The 23515-nt window shown below is 46.1% G+C and overlaps 1 protein-coding gene across 8 annotated transcripts in view; it reads right to left on the reverse strand.

Moving 5' to 3' along the window:
* Positions 1-23515, reverse strand: part of CHD5 (chromodomain helicase DNA binding protein 5) — a 2731226-nt gene that overhangs the window by 1342944 nt on the left and 1364767 nt on the right. For all 8 annotated transcript variants that reach the window (XM_069610277.1, XM_069610279.1, XM_069610280.1 and 5 more), the window contains one exon: positions 20906-21037. In XM_069610277.1, coding sequence (XP_069466378.1) covers positions 20906-21037 — 132 coding nt within the window. The remainder of the gene's footprint in view (positions 1-20905; positions 21038-23515) is intronic.

A 23515-nucleotide genomic window follows, 5' to 3' on the forward strand; every position in this document is an offset into this window, starting at 1 on the left:
GTTGTATTCAGTCCTCCACCAAATTTGCCTACACTGAGTGAAAAGGACTTTAATGAGCAGCAGCATTCTTATGCATCACCATGGGACATGAACATGTGATTGCCAATGGGGGTCAGCGTAGTAATTGTAATTGCAGGGATGCTTACCCTCAGTGAACCTGCACAGGTGTAAACTTGTATATTGTACAGAAACAACAATTGTATGTATTTCTTTTATCTCACACCCTGTAAATAGAACCTAGATGTTAGGTCAATACTCTCCCAGAAGCCACTACTCTTTAGTCTAGAAATTAGCACTCCAGAGATTGATCTTCCATAAGCCGCTAGATGCACAGTGCAGGTGAGAGAATAAGAGAGCACAGCACAACTATTTAAGTGTGTATGCTCCACCTGAAAGATCAGTACACATTGAGTGAACCGCTGTGGGAAAGCTTACTGGTAAGCATGGCTGTGGGAAAGATATTGCTCTCAGCCCTTGAGTAGTCTTTCCTCCAAAGCGTGCACATTCTTCTTGGTCTAGTGCCTCAGAGGGAGTTCCTCAACAAGGGAAGGTGAATTAAAGCAGTATTATTAGTGTTGCTTGAAGCACCAAATAAAGAAACTAAGGCTACATTTGTAATAGAAGATAAACCTCATCATAGATTCATGAAACGCATGTCTGGTGTTTCCATCATATGACCCAAAGCAGGACAATCCTCTTGACTAAAGAACTTGAACAAAAAAATAAGAGGCAATTTAAAAGGATAGGAAGGATAGGAAGGACTAATCTTGAAAGCTTCCATTGGGGCACAGATTCTGACTGAGTAGATATACATAGCTGAGTAGATATACATAGCTGTATCCAGCTAGCACACGGATAGCTATATAGAGATCAGTAAATCCTCATCTCCTGGCTTATTTCCCGGGAGGGTTATATTCACTCAGTAGTGTGCGTTAAAAGGGATCTGCCTTCATTTTTTGGTGACCCTTGTGATGTGATTCCATCGTCCCTGTACCTGCGGAGGAATCCAGATGGTCTCTCCAAAAGGGCCATGCCCACCTCTGGTGACCAGTCCCAAAACGAGTATGCTGAAGTGGCCTTGTGGGTGCCGCCTTTGCAGAATCCCACCTGTTGGAGTGGGGTGCATCCCCAAGGAGAAGCCCAGGCCTGTTGTTGATCCCTGTGAATGGAGGCTTTCGGAAGAACATGAACATGTGAGTATAGCCTGCAACGGATAACAGGAAAAGCAGGGTAGGGTGTATGGAGCAGTATGAATAGAGTGAACATGCAGTGCATGGAATTGAGAGTGTGTTTGGTTTGGGATTGTGGAGATTTTTATTGCCCATTTTTATTCACTTTTTAAAGGATATTAAGGATAAGGAAAAAGGAATATGGGAGCCCTCGCTGATTAAGGGGGAGGGTAGCGCCACATGCTCTGTCTCCACCAGTGCGGGAAAAAACTATAAGGAGAAATATAGGAGCTCCGTATAATTAGAGAGCTCAGGAAAAGTAGTAGTTGTTATTTTAGTTTGTTATTTTATTTTGTTTTGTTGGTGTACTTTTTTAACGTGTATGGAGGATGCCCATGAGGGGCGTGTGTGACGTGGGTGAGCACATCAGGAGAGTGTGTAGGGAGTGTATGAAGAAGCGCTAATGGGAGGGGGAAAAGTGAACTGATGATTTTTCTGTGAACTAATTGACATTATTGACATGTACTATAGGCAAGACAAAGTTCTATATGTTTTAACTGGTTTAGACGAATTCCGTTTAGTGTGGCGCAGTAGTATAGGCGCACTGCTGACCCAAGACACCCGCCAAACACGACCATGGGGACAGACACACCTCTAAGCCATATATGTTAGACCTTGCCCCTATCTGGTGAGAAAATAAAAAAGTACCACACCCAATGGATGACTGAGACTAAAGGGGAGGGAATGCCCCACTCCTGGTCCAAACATGGGTCGTTTGACAGGTGCTCTTTGGAGCATATGTCCACATACCTGACCGCAAAGTATAAGGGGAGACGATTGCAGAATAGGAGGGAAGTATTGGTCCTCTGGAGAATGTTCAAAGAAACAGAGGACCCAAAAGGGGAAGGGGCGACACCTGACGGTACTAAGAAAACGAGCACAGAGGAGATTGAGAAAAGTGGGGAGATGAAAAGGGGGATATATCCATTAGCAACACGCCCAGCAAAAGGGTATACAAACACGACATATGTGTCGGCGGGGACTGTGGTGGCAACACCAGGTACAGTCCCACCCCCACCCTACGTCTCACCCCCAGAGGTATCGGCCCACACTGGGGTGAGCACGAGAGACCTAGCGGTAGCACTAGCCTCAATGCGCACTGAACTAGCAAGATTACGGGCATCATGTGGGACAACAAGTGTGGCATAGACTCCAATGTTGCCTGCGGGGCAACCTCAACAGCCCTCCAGGGATGACTGGAAGTCAGGTGACTTCCTGTTCAGAATAGATAGTGCGTCCATAAGAACTGTCCACGTAGAGCGGGACGGGGAAACAGACAGTCTGGCATATGAAAATGTAGGGTCCTGAAGAGGGGACGAGGAGAACTGGATTGACTTTGATGACAAGGAAGAAGATGGAGAGGGAGGGGCCGAGCCAGACACCCCAGGCCACACCGAGGTTAGAGAGTTTATGGGATGGAAGATTACGTGAGAGGTTTGGCAGAATAGTGTTAGCACGGAAAAAGGGAAGTGCAATTAAGGGTGGGAAAGAAAAGGCAAAGCTGCAAATGCCCCTAATACACAAAGGCGCAGGGCGACCATACTATGTGCCCTGGGCACAAATGGACACAAATAACCTTCTCAAGGCGCTCCCGCTACTTAAAGTGGGGGCGGGGAAATGGATCTATGCCTTTGAGAAAAACACAGCAGTGGTATCCTTAGCAATAGGGCACATTAAGAGTTTGTTGGTAGCAGCAGTGGGAGATCAACCAGAGACGGTGTGGATTAAAGCTGGGTACCCAGGAGTAATGCTAAGTAACGATGCCCATGATGGAGCATCATTCAACAAGATCAGAGCACGAGTATGGGATGCGCTGCAACGCACGTCTCCAGACACCCCAGTTTTACAATCGATAATGCAATGCACAATGGGGATGAGGAAGATGCTGCACAATACATTCTTAGGGTTCAAGAGATGTGGAGAGCAGAAACGGCGGGGCCTGGGATCAATCCACGTCATTATTCTATTTCATTGTAAAAAGAGGACTCCCCAAAGAGGTGCAGAAAGCGCTTGATAAGATAGCGGGGTGGAAGCAAAGGGATGGCCCGAGATTCGGAGCATTATATTTTACATTGTAGGAGGATCAAAGAATGAAAGAAAGAAACTATTCTGAGGCGGCAGGCAGAGGAAGCAAAACTAGTTCAAATTAAACTAGTGAAAGTAGTGCAGTATCAACAGGGCTTCCCCCAGAGCAGACGGGAGAGGAGGGGTGCGCCTCCATTGCGACTCAGGTGAGGATAGCAGCAGTTTGGGCTGAAGGCAGGCAAGGACAGCGGGGAGTAAACCAACACTTCTCGGGACCCCAGTGGCAAGGAGGATAGCAACGAAGACGAGGTGGGTTCAGAGGGCCTAGGGGAGGGGGATTTGGAGGTCCAGGACCAAGGGGTGGCGGGCCTGGACAGTGCTGGACATCTGGGAGGTGGGGCCATTTTTTGAGAGAGTGTCGCAGCAGGCAGGGAGGGAATTATAACTACAATCAGCAACAGTATGAGTATCCTCACCCAGGTAGCCCCCAAGGGCCTACTCCCGAATGTCTTTGATACCCTATGAGATTCACCAAGCCTGTATGCATTAGCCACCTCAGATCCCCGGTCCCTACAACCCACCACCCCAGCAACAAGCACTGCAACCACACCAGCCCCACCCCAAACCGGCACCCCACAGAGAACAGACACCCTTTCGGCACTGCACGCAACAGCATATCGGCCCCATACCAAGGGGCTACAGTAGTAGGGGGAAACCCTTTCTTGTTCCCCAGGATGAATACGTACCTGGACTAGGACAGCCCACAGAGAGGACTTGCGTATCCAGTGCTGTCAATGACCCTACATCCAGAAGAGGAACCGCTGGTGGGGGCAGAGATAGGGAATAAACAATTCATCTTCATGGTGGACTTAGGAGCAGAGAAGTCGTGCATCAGTGAAGTAAACTGCCCGCTATCAGGAAAGACTCTCGACACGCAGGGATTCTCTGGGGCACTTTTGACAGTTCCTTACACAAAAGATCTAGACGTCAAGGTGGGAGGGAAGGTAGGGATCTGCTTAGCAATTTGAACATGACGATTTAATTTACAGACAGAGGTATCATATCGTCTGTGTCACACCTGGCATGTGCTCTCCAAGACCAATGCTGATAATACATGCTGTGGCAAGTGAAGTGGCAGTAAGAGGCATCCCTGTCAACCCTGACATGTTTGTTTATGGTATTAAGGTACTCGCCCCAGCAGTGCCTCTGATTTCCAGAAAAGAGTCGAGGCTACCCACTGACTTCATTTTGTCGATATGTAGTGCTTCCCGAGTTGGTTGCAGGCCCAATCCTATCATTAGATTTGGAAGGCCTAGTAGTATCTGCAAAACGGATCTTCACGGGTGCCAATGGTGCACTGTACAATGTATTGACCCCAATGTGCCCCTACGACATTGTCCGATGAAGAACTCTTTGAGGACAGCAATAATTATGGCGAAATAATCCTCTGGATCTGTATACCCTGTGAAATAATGGTGCAATATAGGAAAGTTCAGAGCCCCCTGCTGGCCGTAGTGGTACCACCCCCATTTAGCCAGGTTGACTTGCAATATGTCCCTACACATTTATGGACAACAAACCCACACGATGTAGGGATGTTGAAAGAAGTGACCCCTGTAAAAATCACACTCAAACAGGGAGCAGTACTTCCACGGGTGAAACAGTACCCCCTGTCCAAGGAAGCAGAGGAAGGGATCCAAGAAACACTACAGGCCCTGTTGCACCAAGAGATTATAGTACCCTCCACCTCACCATGCAATATGGCTATATACCCCATTAAAAAGGCAACAGGGGGCAGTTGGAAGATTATCCAGGATTTCAGACCCCTTAATGACGTAGTACAGAAGGAGTTTCCTCTCGTCCCATACCCTGCATCTATCTTGTGCAGCATCCCCAAAGAGGCAACTAATTTCTCTGTTGTGGATTTGAAGAATGCCTTCTTTTCAGTACCCCTGCATCCAAACTCACAATACCTCACAGCCATTACCCTGGGAGGAAAGCGCTGCAAGCACACTTGTTTGCCCCTGGGGTACTGTGAGACCCCAGCATCTTTAACAGGATACTACTTGAAGACCTAGGGAACATCCAAGTGCCCAGCACGATAATTCAATATGTAGATGACCTACTGGTCTGCAGCGACAGCGAGCAAGGCTGTCAAAGGGACTCCATCACATTACTACAACTACTGGCAGGAAAAGGGTACAAAGTGGATAAGGCAAAACTCCAATCCTGTCAACTGGAAGTGCTTTATCTAGGGCAACTCATTTCCAAAGATGGAAAAAGATTAATTCCTGATAAGGCAGCAATCGTACGTGCCGCTCCCAAACCATTCACAGTGAAGGACGTGCAAAAATTCGTAAGGTTATGCAACTATTGCAGGGCTTGGATCTTAGACTATGCAGCATACACAAGGCCGCTCTTACAGGGCCTCAAGGAGGCACAGAAAAAGAGCAATACAATTGAGTGGACCCCAGGGATGATGACTAGTTTCAATGACCTAAAATAAGTAATTTCAACAGCACCTGTCCTTGCCACCCCAGATTATACACAGGAATTTTACATTTTCTCCCACTCAAAGGGCACACTCATGACAGCAGTACTCACACAGAAGAGCATGATGGGTCATAAACCACTAGCATACTACAGTGGCACACTCGACTCTGTCATGCACGGACAGTTGCCTGCAAACAAACTCTTGCTGCCACGGCATTTGCCATTGAAAAGAGCTCCACAATTGTCATGTGGTGTTCAGTAATATTGTACGTAGAGCACTCACTTTTTGCAATTCTAGACCGCTCCAAGTCTACACTCCCCACGCAAATAGCATCAGCATATTAGACCATACTGTCTAGCCCCCACATCCACATCGTAAGGTGCAAGGCAGTAAACCCTGCCACGTTCCTCACTTATCCATGCACGGCTGAAGATTTGCAACAGCATGATTGTGCATCCTATGATGTGGAAATTGATGATATCCCCAAAGCAAAAGACAGCCACCTAGAAGAGGGAGAAGTGCTCTTCATTGATGGGTCACCATCAATTGATCAGGAAACAGGTGAAAGACATGTTGGGGCAACAGTGGTACGCCTGCAGGAGGGAGAATATGAAACATTGGTAATGAGTAGACTACCCACACATTATTCAGCACAGGCAGCAGAACTGGTAGTACTCATAGAAGCCCTGCAGGCATCTAAAGGGTGCTATGTTACCATTTATTCAGACTCTGCCTATGTCACCACCACCACAGTGCACACAGGTCTGTCATGTTGGAGGAGGAGGGGATTCAGAAGAGCTGATGGTTCACCAGTACAACATTCTGCCTTGCCCAACACATTGATTTCTGCCCTCACAGCCTGTCATGATCTCTGCTTCCAAAAGATCAGGACTTGCCCGACTCCCTTGGAAGCAGACCCATAACCCCGGTTCCGAGTGCCAGCCAGTCCCAATTGGGACCTTTTGGACCCTGTCCTGGCGCCAGTGGCACCAGGCTCATAAAGATGCCCAGTCCCAGCGCTGGAAGCGCCGGGCTCATAATGCTTGGGTGGACTTACCTGCAGCAGACCATGCTGCTTACTTACCTGCCAGTTGAACCCCTGATCCTCTTCTGTTTGGGACTACTTTTCCTGTTGGGTGGGGCAGGAGCCACCCCCTAGGTTCAGAACACTGGAACTCTTCTGGAAAGCAGGAACTCTTTTCTTACCTAGGCGTGGCTGTGGAAGGAGACACCTAAGCACTACAGGAGGCTATTTAAACCACACCCGATGGATGAATCTTGCTTTGTGTTATTCTGCATTCTCTGCAGCAGAACGCTCATCGTGTCTTCTGCTTCTGATCCTGGGCCTAAGGGAACAAAGGCTTGCCATCCTGGAATCCAGTCTTCAGCAGCACCTGTAAAGACAAAGAAAGAACAGGTTAGCACTACGGTCTTCAGTGGCGGCGCATCTCTTACCTGGTCCATCGGCTGTCACCAACGCCTCGCGCTGCATTCCGGCATCTGAAGACAAAGGCTTACCTACTCTTCGCATGCTCCGGAGGTCTTCGCACTGCATTCCGGCATCTGAAAGACAAAAGCTTACCAGCTCTTCGCACGCTCCGGAGGCCTTCGGCGCTGCATCCCGCATCTGAAAGACAAAAGAAGGTGCGTTTAAAGACATTGGGCAACTTTATTACTCACGTGCCATTACTCCTTCCCACGCCGAATCCAGTGGGCATTCCAGCACCCTTCAGCTTCTCTAAAGCTCCGAACTTGTACCTGCAAGATAAAAGGGACAGTTATTGCGCATTGTGAAGCAGGCTACAAGCGCTTACTTACGTGCTTCCAGGCGCTTCTATTCCTCACGCGGGTTTGATCCTCAACTCTCATCAGCCCGCCATCCGCCATCGCCGGAACCCTGCAAAACAAGAGATATCATTACAAAAGACTTTTAAGACATTTGAAGTGCCCAGAACTTACCGTTCGTGCAGTTAACGACGGACAGCAGTCCTCTGAGGTCAAGAGGCCTGCACCCTTATCCAGTGAAGAAACTGGTTACGGCACCCTGCCCCGAGGCAGATGGAGAGCTCGGCGTTCACTTACCTAAGGTGAGGGCGTTAACCTCTGGGGTTCTACAGGAGAAGAGAAAGGGAAGAGGAGAGAGGCACCCCATAACCCCAGTTCATTAATCCCATATTTTCTATCTGCAGACATCTTACTCTTCGAGTCAGACATACAGTGCACAGAGGTCCAGCCCAAAGAGCCAACCGTGTGTTACACATCACCTTTGAAGATACGGCATTCACCCAGTCAAGACCGGCGCCTCTGCGGGAATCAGGTGAGCGTTACAGAACACAAAGCCTACCGCAAAACTCCCATCCAGGCGCTATGGAAACCTCGGATACCGACCAGCTAGCCCAGTTACTTGGGGAACTAAGAGCAGAAGTGCATGCAGCACGTCAGGAAACGAATGCTCTAAGAAGGGAACTGATTATTTCCAAGGAGCGAACAGACGATCTCGCTAGACAATTGCTACAGTCACAAGCCGGACAAACTCTGTTACCCGCATCAGGGGCAAATCTTCCTTCAACATCCTTTACGAACCCAGTGCAGATCAACCTACCTGGGAATGTACCTCTGGCTCCGCCCGAACGATTTTCTGGTGACCCAAAGAGGTTTGCAGTATTTATTAATCAGTGCCGGTTGCACTTCTTATGCCGGCCAGCAGCCTTTCCAACTGATCAAGCTAAGGTAGCTTTCGTGCTTTCGTACCTTAGTGGCAATGCGGCAGACTGGTCGATCCCTCTAGTTAATCAAGATGATCCGGTTCTCCATGATTTTCAAGCTTTTCAGCTCAGTATGGAAAAACTGTTTGCAAGACATTCACAGGGGCAGGCCTTGGACAATGAGCTCCTTTCATTGCGACAGGGTAATCAAGACCTTTTGGCTTATATTGCGTCTTTCAACAGACTGATAGTGGAAACTCGATGGCCTGAGGACAAAAGGATTACGCTGTTTTATAGAGGTCTACGTGGAGAGCTCAAAGATGTGTTAGCCCAAGTAGTGAATCCCCCGCAAGACTGTTCGGACTATATTGACTTAGTCATTCAAATTGACCACAGACTGCAGAACAGGAAGGCCGATCGTTCCAAGTTTGATGCTCGAGTATTTTCCAAACCACCAACTCCTACCAAAGGAGTAGACTCCGGGGAACCCATGCAAATAGGGGGCCTGAAAGGACCACTAACACAAAAGGAGCGGGAAAGGAGAAAACAGCTGCAATTATGCCTCTATTGCGGAAACTCGGGGCACTTTCTTCAAGACTGTCCGGTGAAACCAGCCAAGAAGGCAGTAGGAGCTGCAGTTACCAGGGTCACAAACTCTGAGCAGGGAAACAACCTCGCCCGACAAGAATAGAGGTCCTCTTGCCGAGCGTTAAAACCAGTTCAGTGACCTCGCATTTCGTGATACCTATGGTCCTCATTAGCCCTGAACATCCGGATCGATTACATGCGATTGAAGCTTACGTCGACAGCGGTGCCATCGGCAATTATGTGGATCATGAAATGGTTTTGAGGATGAATCTGACTCTTTGTCCAAAGGCTGTAAAGGACGTCATTACTACGGTGGATGGTACGGAGATAGCCTCCGGACCAGTAACGCATACCACCCAAGAAGTGACGCTAGTAAGTCAAGATGGACACCATGAGAAGATAGTGTTCGATGTGATCAAGGCCCCTCAGTTCCAGATTATTCTAGGAATTCCTTGGTTATAGAAGCACAATCCTCAGATCGATTGGCGAGCAAGAACGGTTCAGTTTCCAGAATGTGTCTCTACTTGTCACCCTCGACCTGGTGTTGCACTGGCAGCAATTTCCTCGGAGGCTCCCCAGTTACCTCCTGAATACCTAGAATTCCAAGATGTTTTCCGGAAGGATCAGGCTAACTCTCTACCTCCTCATAGGTCTTATGACTGCCAGATAGACCTGATACCTGGATCTACTCCTCCTTGTAGTAGAATTTATGCCCTCACCGAGCCTGAGAATCTTCACCTCCGCCAATACCTGGATCAATACCTAGCGAATGGGTTTATTCGTCCTTCCAAGTCCCCTGCTTCCTCAGCTTTGTTCTTCGTTCAAAAAAAAGAAGGGGACCTTAGAACTTGTATAGATTATCGCGCCCTGAACCAGATCACCGTTAAGAATAGATATCCGTTACCTTTGATCCCTGAACTCCTGGACCAAGTCAGAAAAGCATGCATATATACAAAGCTGGATCTTAGAGGAGCCTACCACTTGGTACGAGTAAAAGAGGGCGATGAATGGAAGACGGCCTTCCGCACCAAGTATGGGCTATTTGAATATCAGGTCATGCCCTTCGGACTTTGCAATGCCCCGGCCGCCTTTCAATATTTTATGAACGATGTCCTCAGAGAGCTCATAGATGTGTGTGTTGTTGTTTACATTGACGACATCCTCGTTTATTCTTCATCGGAAACTGAACATCGGAAACACGTGAAAATGGTCCTCGAGAGATTGCGTCAACACAAACTTTTCGCTAAGTTGGAAAAATGTGTTTTCAATGTGACTGAAGTTGAATTCTTGGGATTCATATTATCACCTAGCGGAGTGCGTATGGATTCAAAGAAGGTCGATGCAATTCTCAAATGGCCATCGCCATCCTCCGTAAAAGGTGTTCAAAGCATGTTAGGCTTCGCTAACTTTTACCGCAGGTTTATCCCCGAATTCTCTCGAATAGTCCAGTCCATCACCGCCTTGTTAAAGAAAAACAAACGTTTTGAATGGTCTACCGAGGCGGAACAAGCTTTCCAGAATTTGAAGACTAGATTTATCTCTGCACCGATCTTAAAACATCCTCGCCCAGAACTCCCCTACATCGTTGAAACTGATGCTTCGAGCCTTGCCATGGGGGCAGTTCTATCACAAAAGGACCCAGTAACCAATCAGTTGCATCCCGTGGCATTTTGGTCCCGCAAATTCTCGCCTCCTGAAATCAATTACACTATTACTGATAAGGAACTTCTAGCTATCAAGTCCGCCTTTAAGGCTTGGCGGCATTATCTTCTGGGGGCCCGACACACCGTTACTGTGATTACAGATCACCGAAACCTGCAATATTTGAAAACCGCAAAAGCTCAATCCTCTAGGCAACTCCGTTGGGCACTATTCTTTGCCGAGTTTGACTTCATAATTACCTATCGACCTGGTACAAAAAACGGTAAAGCTGATGCCCTTTCTCGGATGGGAGTGGAAGAACATTTGATCAATCCTAAACCTGTACCTATCATTCCCGAACAAAGAATTCTAGGTGTAATCGCCACACAATCCATAGAGGAAGTTAAGGATAAAGCCAGGCTACTGGTAACTCCAGCAGACATACAGAATTGGCATCTGCAGGGAAAGGACTTTACGGTGAAGGACAACCTATTATATTTCCAAGAACGGTTATACCTGCCCAGCACAGATTTACAGAAAAAGGTAATCTCTTGTTATCACGATTCTTTAATGGAAGGACATCCCGGTATGACCAAGACCTCGGAAAAGATCAAGCGCTACTTCTGCTGGCCGTCTTGGAAAAAAGATATCAGAGACTTTATAATGTCCTGTGGAGTATGCGCCCAAAACAAGAGTCAAAAGGAAAAACCAGCCGGCCTCTTACGCCCTATTGACATCCCGCCTCGCCCTTGGCATACGCTTTCTATGGACTTCATCACCGATCTACCTCCATGCTCCGGATACAATACCATCCTAGTAATCGTGGACCTATTCTCCAAGATGGCGCATTTCATTCCACTCAAAGGCTTACCAACAGCAGCAACTCTGGCCCGAGAATTTCTCGAAAACATCGTCCGACTGCACGGTTTTCCTTCAGTTCTAATTTCGGATCGAGGTAGTCAATTTATTTCTCATTTTTGGCGAAGTTGCTGTCGGTCGGCTCAAATTGATGTGAGACTTTCGACCAGCCACCACCCTCAAACCGACGGACAAACCGAGAGGACCAATCAAACTCTGGAACAGTATTTGCGCTGCATGCTACAACAAACTGAAAAAACTTGGAAAGATATCCTTTGGATAGGCGAATATGCCTACAATAACTCTGTCCACTCGGGAACTGGGAAGACACCGTTTTTTCTTTTATACGGTAGTCACCCTCGAACCTCGGAGTTGGATCCACTCCAAGATCTTGAAACACCAGCAGTAGACCACCTGCATTCTACAATCACCCAAGCCTTTAAGGAAGCCGTTTCTCACCTTCAAAGGGCTAAAGAACAATACAAGAAAGGAGCAGACCAACATCGGAAGGAAGCCCCCCAATATCAAGTAGGAGATCAAGTCTGGTTATCCACCAAATATCTACCTCTAAAAGGACCACCCACATTCAACCCAAGATACCTTGGTCCCTATTCCATCACTACCATAGTAAATCCAGTAGCGGTCAAGTTGGACTTGCCCCCTCACATGAAGATACATCCGGTCTTCCACGTCTCTCTATTAAAACCTGTGCAACCTCAAACCCGACTAACTACATCTCCAAAACCTATTCCAGTTCATGGAGAACTCGAGTTTGAAGTCAAAAGCATCCTGGATTCCAAGATCTCCAAATCTAAACTATTTTACCTGATTGACTGGAAAGGCTACGGTCCCCAAGAAAGATCCTGGGAACCTGCAGAATATGTCCACGCGCCTTGTCTAATCAAAAGATTTCATCGAACATTTCCTAACAAGCCCAAACCCCCGGAGAAGCCCGGTTTGGGAGGGGCCTTGAGGGGGGGTGCTGTCATGATCTCTGCTTCCAAAAGATCAGGACTTGCCCGACTCCCTTGGAAGCAGACCCATAACCCCGGTTCCGAGTGCCAGCCAGTCCCAATTGGGACCTTTTGGACCCTGTCCTGGCGCCAGTGACACCAGGCTCATAAAGATGCCCAGTCCCAGCGCTGGAAGCGCCGGGCTCATAATGCTTGGGTGGGCTTACCTGCAGCAGACCATGCTGCTTACTTACCTGCCAGTTGAACCCCTGATCCTCTTCTGTTTGGGACTACTTTTCCTGTTGGGTGGGGCAGGAGCCACTCCCTAGGTTCAGAACACTGGAACTCTTCTGGAAAGCAGGAACTCTTTTCTTACCTAGGCGTGGCTGTGGAAGGAGACACCTAAGCACTACAGGAGGCTATTTAAACCACACCCGATGGATGAATCTTGCTTTGTGTTATTCTGCATTCTCTGCAGCAGAACGCTCATCGTGTCTTCTGCTTCTGATCCTGGGCCTAAGGGAACAAAGGCTTACCATCCTGGAATCCAGTCTTCAGCAGCACCTGTAAAGACAAAGAAAGAACAGGTTAGCACTACGGTCTTCAGTGGCGGCGCATCTCTTACCTGGTCCATCGGCTGTCACCAACGCCTCGCGCTGCATTCCGGCATCTGAAGACAAAGGCTTACCTACTCTTCGCATGCTCCGGAGGTCTTCGCACTGCATTCCGGCATCTGAAAGACAGAAGCTTACCAGCTCTTCGCACGCTCCGGAGGCCTTTGGCGCTGTATCCCGCATCTGAAAGACAAAAGAAGGTGCGTTTAAAGACATTGGGCAACTTTATTACTCACGTGCCATTACTCCTTCCCACGCCGAATCCAGTGGGCATTCCAGCACCCTTCAGCTTCTCTAAAGCTCCGAACTTGTACCTGCAAGATAAAAGGGACAGTTAGTGCGCATCGTGAAGCAGGCTACAAGCGCTTACTTACGTGCTTCCAGGCGCTTCTATTCCTCACGCGGGTTCGATCCTCAACTCTCATCAGCCCGCCATCCGCCATCGCCGGAACCCTGCAAAACAAGAGATATCATTACAAAAGACTTTTAAGACATTTGAAGTGCCCAGAACTTACCGTTCGTGCAGTTAACGACGGACAGCAGTCCTCTGAGGTCAAGAGGCCTGCACCCTTATCCAGTGAAGAAACTGGTTACGGCACCCTGCCCCGAGGCAGATGGAGAGCTCGGCGTTCACTTACCTAAGGTGAGGGCGTTAACCTCTGGGGTTCTACAGGAGAAGAGAAAGGGAAGAGGAGAGAGGCACCCAATAACCCCAGTTCATTAATCCCATATTTTCTATCTGCAGACATCTTACTCTTCGAGTCAGACATACAGTGCACAGAGGTCCAGCCCAAAGAGCCAACCGTGTGTTACACATCACCTTTGAAGATACGGCATTCACCCAGTCAAGACCGGCGCCTCTGCGGGAATCAGGTGAGCGTTACACAGCCCTCCGGTGGCAGTCATCAAATAGCAGAACATACACATGATACAGATGAAATATCCCTGGGAAACACAGCCTCCGATACGGCAGCGAAGGCTGCAGCATATCTCCAAGTGCCAACATCGGCTGAATATGTTGTGACTACAGTAAACACCAGGCCAGATACAGATGCATACACAGCTCACCCTATGGCACAAATAATTGAACTGCAGCGTAGGGCATCTCCAGAAGAACAGGATATATGGCTCAAACGTGGTTGTGTGCAATCACCCAAAGATCTCTTATGGAGACAGCAGAGCACAGGGAAAGTAGTAATGCCAGTGGAATTATTGCATAAAGCCTTCGAACAATTGCATTACCCATCCCATACTTGAAGCAAGACATTGCAGCAGACATTCAAGAGGACAGGTTTATCCCAAATCTACAGGAGCACCTATCAACAACATGCCAAGTATTTAGTACAGGCATGACACTAAGAACACCGAGAGGGACTTTGCCCCACCTCATCGGTCGCTTCCATGAGCTGCACATTGACTATGCAGACATGGGAGAATGATGCAATGGGGCACGGTACCTAATTGTGGTGGTGTGTCCGTTCTCAAGGTGGGTTGAGGCCGCTCTCCGTGCCCACCCATATGCTAAGTGTGCTGCAAAATTCCTCGTCAGAGAGGTCTTCCCCTGTTGGGGAATGTGTGATGTTCTAAGATTACATAATGGCACCCATCTTTTCAATGAGCAGTTCAAAGGAATAACTGCCCTGCTAGGAATAAAACATTGTATGTGTTCAATTTACCACTCACAAGCAAATGGGGTGGTAGAAAGGATCTCATTAAAAACAGACTCTCCAAACTGTGTAACACCCTAAATAAGAATTGGGTGTACTGCCTGCCCCTGGCCTTGTTTCATCTGTGCATACAGCCCAGTAAGGACCACCACCTGTCCCCTCATGAAATAGTGACTAGCAGGCATATGCAGACATCCCTATTGTCTGTGAGGAGAGCATCAAATGCTCATAGGGCAGCAACAATACTGGGGGAAGAGTTAAACAGTATCTGACACATACAATAAGATGCATCGCAAAACAAATGGCTCTGCCACACACAGAAGAAGCGCAAACGACAACTGACCCACGACCTGACACCACACTCGCTCAACCATTGTTGCTGGGGGAACTGGTCTATGTCAGAAGCTTTGTACGTAAATGGAACAACCCCAGGTTCCATTGGCCCTACGAGGTTGTGTTTTCCACCCCCCTCGCAGTAAAGGTGAAGGGGTTGAGATTTCGGATACACCTCTCAGACTTCCGCTGGGCTTCACTAGACACAACACACGGTGTCCAAAATGAAGACAACAACACTACCTCCATTTGCGTAGCTTCTTGCTGATTATATTTAGTGCATGTGTAAAGAGTAAGAAAACATGCATTTCTGCTGCAGTATCAGCTATGTAGATGAAAACTCTCTATCTATCTTTCTCTCTCTCTATCTTTCTTTATCCCTCCCCTCCTTCCCACCCCCTTCCCACCTCGTTTTCCTTCCCCCTCCCCCTTTTTCCAAAATTACGGGCATGCCAGCGATGAAAACAACCACGCCTAGATACCCCTCAGTAACAGTAGATAGAGTATTAGTAGAACTAGGAGGTATAGCTATCACTGTGGCCTCCACTTTACAGGTATTTGTTTGCAGTAATGATGTTTGCATTAGGACTTAATTGGGCAACATCTTTTATATGGGCAGGCAATCTAAAAGAAGGGGGGTCTACAGGGATCTGAAACATGAGTACACCTTCCAATATCCCTATATTTCTTTCAAATGGCACTGAAGTACCCTCCAATGTCACTGTCTCTCTTTCGAATGTAACTGGAACGCCTTCCATATCATTGCTAGCTTAATTAACCCCTACATGCTCCAGTGTAACTAAACCCACTGAGACCCCGACTTCCTCTGCTGTTATAATGCTAAGTTCCAGCCTGAGCCCAAACCTGAATGAAAGGATGACTGAAAGTGTTCCATTCAATGCCCCAGAACCAAACGCTGTAACAAACGAAGGACCAATGGATAATGTAACCCTTGTAAATAGTTGCAGCTCCCACACCACTATATGTAATAGCAAAATGCTTGAAATACTAATGCAGAATGCAAAAACTTATTTATGTAATGGAAGCACCAATGTAAATATTTCTAGCAGTACAAGTCCAATAGCGAAAAGGCACGTGATTCATAATAGCAGAAAGAAGAGACAAGCACGCCAACATAAATATGATTCATTCCATAGTTTAGGGCTAGATGCAGTTGAAGACATTTGACATCCTGAACACTTGAACAGTTGGTACTGTGACATGACTGCAATGGGAAGGCGAACAACTAATGGGAGTTGCTACGTCTGTTCCTTAATACCACACGCATCTGGGGCACCCACGGTCTTAATACAGCAAGAAGTACCCATGATAGAAACCCAATGCCTATTTCATCTTGCGCTATGTAGGATCAAAGGCACTTTCCAGGCACGCAACGTCCATCTAGAACTCATCGATCCTGACCCCCAAAAATGCAAAACCAGTTCCAATAGCTCCAACTTTCTGAAAGCACCACATTTAATAATCGAAGGGGTGAGATAAGTCAACAATGAGTGGCAGGAAACAACACATGCCTGCAAGGCTGAAGGACGTTTAGGGTTATCTGAGAAAATTGCAGCACTCGTGGAGCAGACATGCGCACAAACTTGGGCAGAAAACATCACCAAACTAAAGTTAAATTAAATTGCAGCTCTCGAGAAACCAGTAAAAATACACCAAGGAAAATCATATGGACTTTGTTTTTATAATGAAGGGACTGTCTCTGTCGGGGCAAACGAACAATGCAACCAAACTGTCATAATACCCGCTCTCAAGAAAGGTACTGCCACGCTGACAGATTGGATCTGCAGCCAGCAAGCATACTTGCACCACCCACCTTCTTGGAGAGGCTACTGTTCACTAGCAATGCTGCACTCTGCCCTGTTAGTAGTACCAAAAGAACACCTGAAGGGTGATCCCTACTAGAAACACCCACTGTGCCCCCAACATTCGAAACATTACACACAATGTCACCACCAAACTTTCACATCCACCCTGAGAAAGGGCCCTATAACCAGCAGCGAAGAAAAAAGAGAGCCCCGATTTACATATCGGAAAACTCATCCGAACTGCTTGCGCAAATACCTGATGAATATAAGCTCTATAACTCAGCAGAGACATTTTTTGCATCTTTAGTACCCAGCATCCAGGCACTGGGCAATGCAAAATGGCTCCAAATCGTGCGGTAGGAGCTGATCCAGCTGGCTAATGATACTGAACAGGAGTTCAATATCATAAAAGTGGGACTAAGGGCCCTACGACTAATGACAATGCAGAACTGCTACGTACTGGATCTCCTGACAGCCATGGAAGGAGGTGTTTGCAAAAAGATCAGGAGTTTATGTTGCACATTCGTACCTTCAGAAGACGCTGAAAATGGGACATTGTCGCACGTCATTGCAGCAGTACATGACCTAGGGGTAAAAATGAAAAAAAGAAGCTGGGGTCCAAGAAGAGGACTGGTTTACAATGGCCTTCAGCTAGGTCCCATCAAAGCTCGGGACATGGTGAAAATGTTGGTCCCCATCATCGTGTTTATCCTGGTGATCTTCTGCATGTGCCAAATGGGTCTCTAGTGTTGTGCCAAAGCTGTGCCTAATAGCGCAATGATGATGGTCACTATTGGGTATACTAAAGTACCTCGTAATACAAGGGAAGTAGAAATACAGACTGATCAAACTGACCGTCCCATTCACCACATGGTCCCAATACCTATTGGCGATATAGCTGACAACTTGGATCACACAACAATTGTTCTACCCCCTAAACCTGAAAAGTATAAAGAAGTGTGGGTGGATCTGGCGGGTGGTGGGGGGTGCCTATACATGACCTGTACACATGAGCAGTGTGCACAAGCAGGAGAAAGCCTGAAACATGTGTGTAGGGCCTGGATGCCAATAAAAGGAACATCCACATGGGAAGAAGCAGAAAAGGGGGAGGAGAGTTTGTTACTGTAAATGTAACGAAAGGGGGGAATGTTGGGATGGAAATGAGTATATCCCACCCCCCTTAAGCGCTTTCAGGTGAGGTGAATCCCTTTGAAATAGTGTAGCCTATAAGTGGGAAGAGAACCACACTATGAAACTCAGTACAAAAGCAATATTGCACGTATGGTAGATGCACAGCAGTCGGAGACATAGAAAGAAATGCCATTTTGTAGTTATGTCAAAAACACAGGCCTGTGTGACTACGCTGCGGCAGCTGAGCTGCATGGAAAGACTTCACTAAGCCCAACGCACTCACGGCAGAGCAAATGCACACCATCAAGTTCCCACTGAAGTCCACTTCCCCCATGTTCCTTTACTGTTGCAATAGTTTAGTATCGTTCAGAGGAATGCTCTCTGCAAGATCATGAGACCACACCAGGCTCTGCACAGCAAGAGTTCGGGAGATGCCGTATCAACGAAGCCCTGAATGTGTGGGTCAGAATGACTGTATTTTATCTTCCTCTCCCCCTGGCACAGACTCCCCAAGCTGCTCAGGTGCATGCCACAATGATAAAGTAAGCAGGATTAGCATGTTTAGTTTAGAAAGCAACATTGTATTATGTGAGTGCCTCGAACTTCACCGCAAAGATAAGCCCAGCTGACCCACGTGGATCATGATCGGCGGGGAAGGACCAACCAATTGTAGCCTGGCATCCCTTATGGAGTAGGTCTATGTGTAGAGTCCCACCAATCAGTGGCACCATTTTGTACTGTATGTGATGATGCTATTTGGCTTTTTAAGCCCTTGTTTGTATCAGGACTGATCAGAGCACTCTCAAGCAGCAGAGTCCTTAGCTGATATTTCGTACAATTAAAGCCTTGTTATCCATGCAAGCTATCTCCTGGCTTATTTCCCTAGAGGATTGTATTCACTCTGTAGTGTGCATTAAAAGGGATCTGCCTTCAGGATGCACCCCATGGGTCAATATAAAATATATTTGAATAGTTGCAGTCATCAGCCAAACCAATAACAAACACAAACTTGAATGTGCCAACTCAGCAACAGTAGAGGGTTGGCGAAATAACACATTACATGCTTCATTCATTTGAGTCATTCCTTTGAGCCTGGACTGTGACTGCATCACCGTGCAAGGGCTCTTGCTGGAGCAGCTTGTGGTCTTACTGGGAAACTTGTGGTATTGGTACAGGAGTGGGAACTATGAAAGTGGATGGTCATCCCTTGGTTTTGTCTGTTTGGCGGTGCATTACCTAGCCCTTAGCCCTACACCATAGGGCTCAAACACAACACTCACCACAGACAAACCCAGTCCCATGTGTGCATAGTCATGTGCATGACCACCTACTTGCTCTGTCACCATGTCCAGTCCATTGACGCCAGTAAATGCTTCTTAGTGGAATCTTGCCGCCAATTCCTTCCTCTATTTGCGTGATAGGAGGTGTAGCACAGGTACCCTACTAGTGCCATAGACCCTCAGTTGGCCAATGTTTCTTAAGGCATGTGGCTTGACCATTTTGCAGCATCATTCACAGTGTGTGAATATGGCCGGGCATTTAAGATGTTGGTCACCTCAAGCATAGGGTGCTAAGCCACACTCATTCGCTTACCATGCAGGATGAAGATCTCGTATTTATCACCCTCTGAAAAGGGGATAATAACCTTACCTGTTAGAATGGTGAAGTTCTTTCAGCGAGTCATACCTCATCCTTGTCACCCTTCTCTTTCTTTGCTGCCCCTCCATCTTTCACAGGTGTAAGTTTTGGTCCAAGTAATATCTCTTCAAACACTCTATTTATGTTGGTGTTTTTTTCTGCGTATGTGAATTTTATCACAAACTACTGGTTCATATATTTTGTACTTGCATTTAGTAGAACATACATGCAGCTGGTGTATCTTTCAGTTATGGTTGTGATCTTGACCCAGATGTGCACTTTTTCCATGCGTCTTGTGATGTGTTTATAAATGAACACATTTGGTGTTATGCAATACAAAGTAATCTACCTAGTCACGATGCACTAAAACAATAAAGTAATACATCTGCAAATGTCTCTGGTAAAGAAGCAAGATTCTTTCAGGAGACATCTTCATAATGACGTCATGTAAGCCATTCCTTGGTACACATACTAACCAGGCATCGTGAAGTGCTGCGTGACACACATTTCCTTATTAGTTGCTACTTAGACACGCACTTCACAATCAGAAAGTACACGCTTGAGCACATCTCATAGTGATGAGTACATTTTGTGAGTTTCAGTATTTTAGGTAGTCTGGGAAATTAAAAGCCATGAAAGAAACATTTAAAACAAAAATTTAACAAATGTGATGAATGTAAACAGTCTTCATGAATATAACTTGGCAATAAAAGCGTAAAAGACAGACGGGTACTTGAAAACTATTTTATAATGCTATAAAAGAGTAATAATTCTAATAATATGCCAACTAATACAACTTTTAATAATGATGATGAGAATTATGCTAAAAATAATAAGCATTGTTATTGCACACATAACAAACTCAATTATCTGTGGGCACTTATAACAAATGTTGCTGTTTCCCAGCTCAAGGATACGAATGTTGTTTTTTGTATGTAACCATTAAAGGATGGGTCATGCTGCCAGGATTGGAACCTCTGAGCTTTAGGTACAACAAAGATATCTGCAGCAGGTAGTACCAGCAAGAACATGTCTGCGAAAATTGCATACTTTTGGAAACTATTCCAGCCCCAATATGCGTATAGTGTATGCCAACATATGTGATTTCAGCAATAATAGAGCCCTCAAAGTGTTCAGCATTAAGTTATAAATTAGTACACCAGATACCCTGTGGGTGGATGTTTCAGCAATCATTTCCTTTACCTGAGAGAAGATTAAAACTCTATGCCCTTCATCTTTTAGCTTTTTCAGCATTTTTTGTAGTAGCATCAGTTTTCCAGAAGATTTAACCAAAGAACTTCCATCATAGGAACCATTTGATAGTACTGGGGCTTCCTGTAAATACACATATATTATAAATAAGTACAATCAGCACTGCCAATTGGTTATTACAATACATTAACATGATATTTCATATTACTGCATTTTGAAGTGTGATAAGAAGGAGGGTGTTTACAGCTTGAAGAACAACATATATTTTTTTAAAGATTTTTTTATTGTGTTTGGTTTACTGTAGCAAACCTTTTACAATTACACAAAAAAACAAAAAGACGCATCTTCATTACATTCATAGCTAAAGTATTCCAAAACATTCCTAAAAGCAATCAACAATTAAAAGCACACACATCCTCACTTGATCCATACTAACCATATCATACAATTCATACAAAAGACTGCCAACCCCATACTTCTTCAAATCCTACTTATTTTGAATGAACTACCTCATCACTCTTAGTGAAAATAATACATTCGAGAAACTTCATACTGGCTAATACTAAAGTAACTTTTCCCCCATTAGGAACATTCCCCACCAATCCCCTGCCAATAGCGATTTCGATTTATCCATGAAAATTCCAAAGTATCGGTATCTCACTTCTGCCAAAAATCTACACGACACACTCAGGTGAAATAGTGAGTCGAGCACCTTTTCTTCTCCCCAATATCTACAAATTGCCTCCCCTTCGCCCAATTGTTTCCTCCTCAACTGGACCTCTCTTGTCAAAAAGATGTTAATGTGTACTCCCATAAAAAGGTCCCGATAATGTGCACAAGGGAATGTTTGCAAGTACCTTGGTATTTGATTTATCAGCCTGTTTCCCAGATCTAATTTCAGGGCTTAAATATTACCCTTCCTATGTTCTTGACTAAGTATCCAATCACTCTCTTGTAGTTTCCTCTTGGCTTTCAATGGATTCCCTTTCAACATTTCAAGCGGAATTCCTTGTGTCTAAGAATAGCTTTACATTTGTCCTTCCAATTTCCCAACCATTTTCCCTCAGTTTTGAGCCCTCTTATCTCAAAATTTCAAATGGGGGTATATTATCCTTAGTCACACATTTCCTGAACAATGATATTGTCTTCCATGTTGAAATGTACTCCAACGACTGGAGCCCAAGCTCAAATCGTCTGACAGCCACTGGCAGAGCATTTGGCAATCTTACTACTTTTTTTCCAAAAGTGGCCCTTGAAAAGGTCCCAGACTTTCCATGAGAGGCTCAATAAACCTTCAGCCCAAAAGTAAGAACCAGAGCCACCTTTTGTTTATAAAAGGTGATTATTGGGAACATTGAGAAGGTTCCATATTTCAGGTGCAATGCTCTCCCCTGTGCTGCTAGCTGTTTTGTCTTGGCCCAGAGATATCTCAAATGCGCTTCATCATTCACATTCCTGTTAAGCAGTACTCCTAGGTATGTTATTGTTTCAACATCCTCAAGGCGTTCACCTCTTATTTCCCATTCGTATGTACTCCTTTTCTTTCGATTTGCTACCGCCATCACCAAGATCTTAGATTTTTGGGCATTCACTCGGAGTCTGTTTGTTTCGAAATACAATTGGAAGGCAGTCAGTCTGAGATGAAGTCCTATCTGCGTTTGGTCAATAAAGACCAAATCATCTGCATATAGGACCCAAGGCACCTGACAGCCATTCATTTTCATGGAAAAAGCCTGGACCATCTTCTGAGAATCTCCCAAATCAGCCATATATTGGTTAAACAAGAATGGGGCCAAGGAGCAACCTTGCTTTAACCCCCTAAAAGTAGGCATTTTAGCAGAGAGGGCACCCTGTGGCGTTAATCTCACCTGTACTTAGGTATCAGTGTGCAATGCTCTAGCAGCCTCTGCCAGGTCAGTCAGGTCCTTTCTTTCAATACCTTTGTGCCAGAGGCTGCCCCTGCTCACCCCATCAAAACACTGCTCAAGTTCCATGAAAGCCATATAGATGTTTGTCCTGGCTTCCATGGCTCGAAGCTTCAACAGGTTGAGTGAGCAGAAGTTAAGGGATGTGTCTACCCCTTTCATGAGTCCTGTCTGCCGAGGGTCAAGGCACTCTACCTTCTAGGCCCAAACGTTCAAATCTCACAGCCAGACTGTTGCAAACAACTTTCTCAAAGAGTCAAGCTGGGAGATCGGGCAATAGTTTTTAGGAGCCTTCCCAATCTCCATTCTTAGAAATTGGTACGATTATTGCCTCTCCCCAAGTTTCCGGGATGCGTTTTGTGACCAAGACCTGGGTAAATACTCTTACTGAGAAATCAGTCAAAAATTCCACATTTTCTTTGAACACATGATAAGCCACTAAATCAGAACCTGATTCTCTAGATGTACTCCGCCCTCTAATCATCGCCCTAACATCATCCCTCTCAATACTGATTTCCCAGTTTCCTGCTCCCTCCTTGTGTTTGAATTGGGGTAGAAGCTCACTCTTCGCAAATATTTTGCCATAAAAGCTAATCCACTTTTCCTCCGAAACCTGGGTGATCATAAGGGCATGATCAAGACCTCCACTGTTATTCACCAAGGCCCATAGATTTCT

This window comes from Ambystoma mexicanum, chromosome 8 (genome assembly GCF_040938575.1).
Source record: "Ambystoma mexicanum isolate Mex_15411 chromosome 8, UKY_AmexF1_1, whole genome shotgun sequence".
Classification (NCBI taxonomy): domain Eukaryota; kingdom Metazoa; phylum Chordata; class Amphibia; order Caudata; family Ambystomatidae; genus Ambystoma; species Ambystoma mexicanum.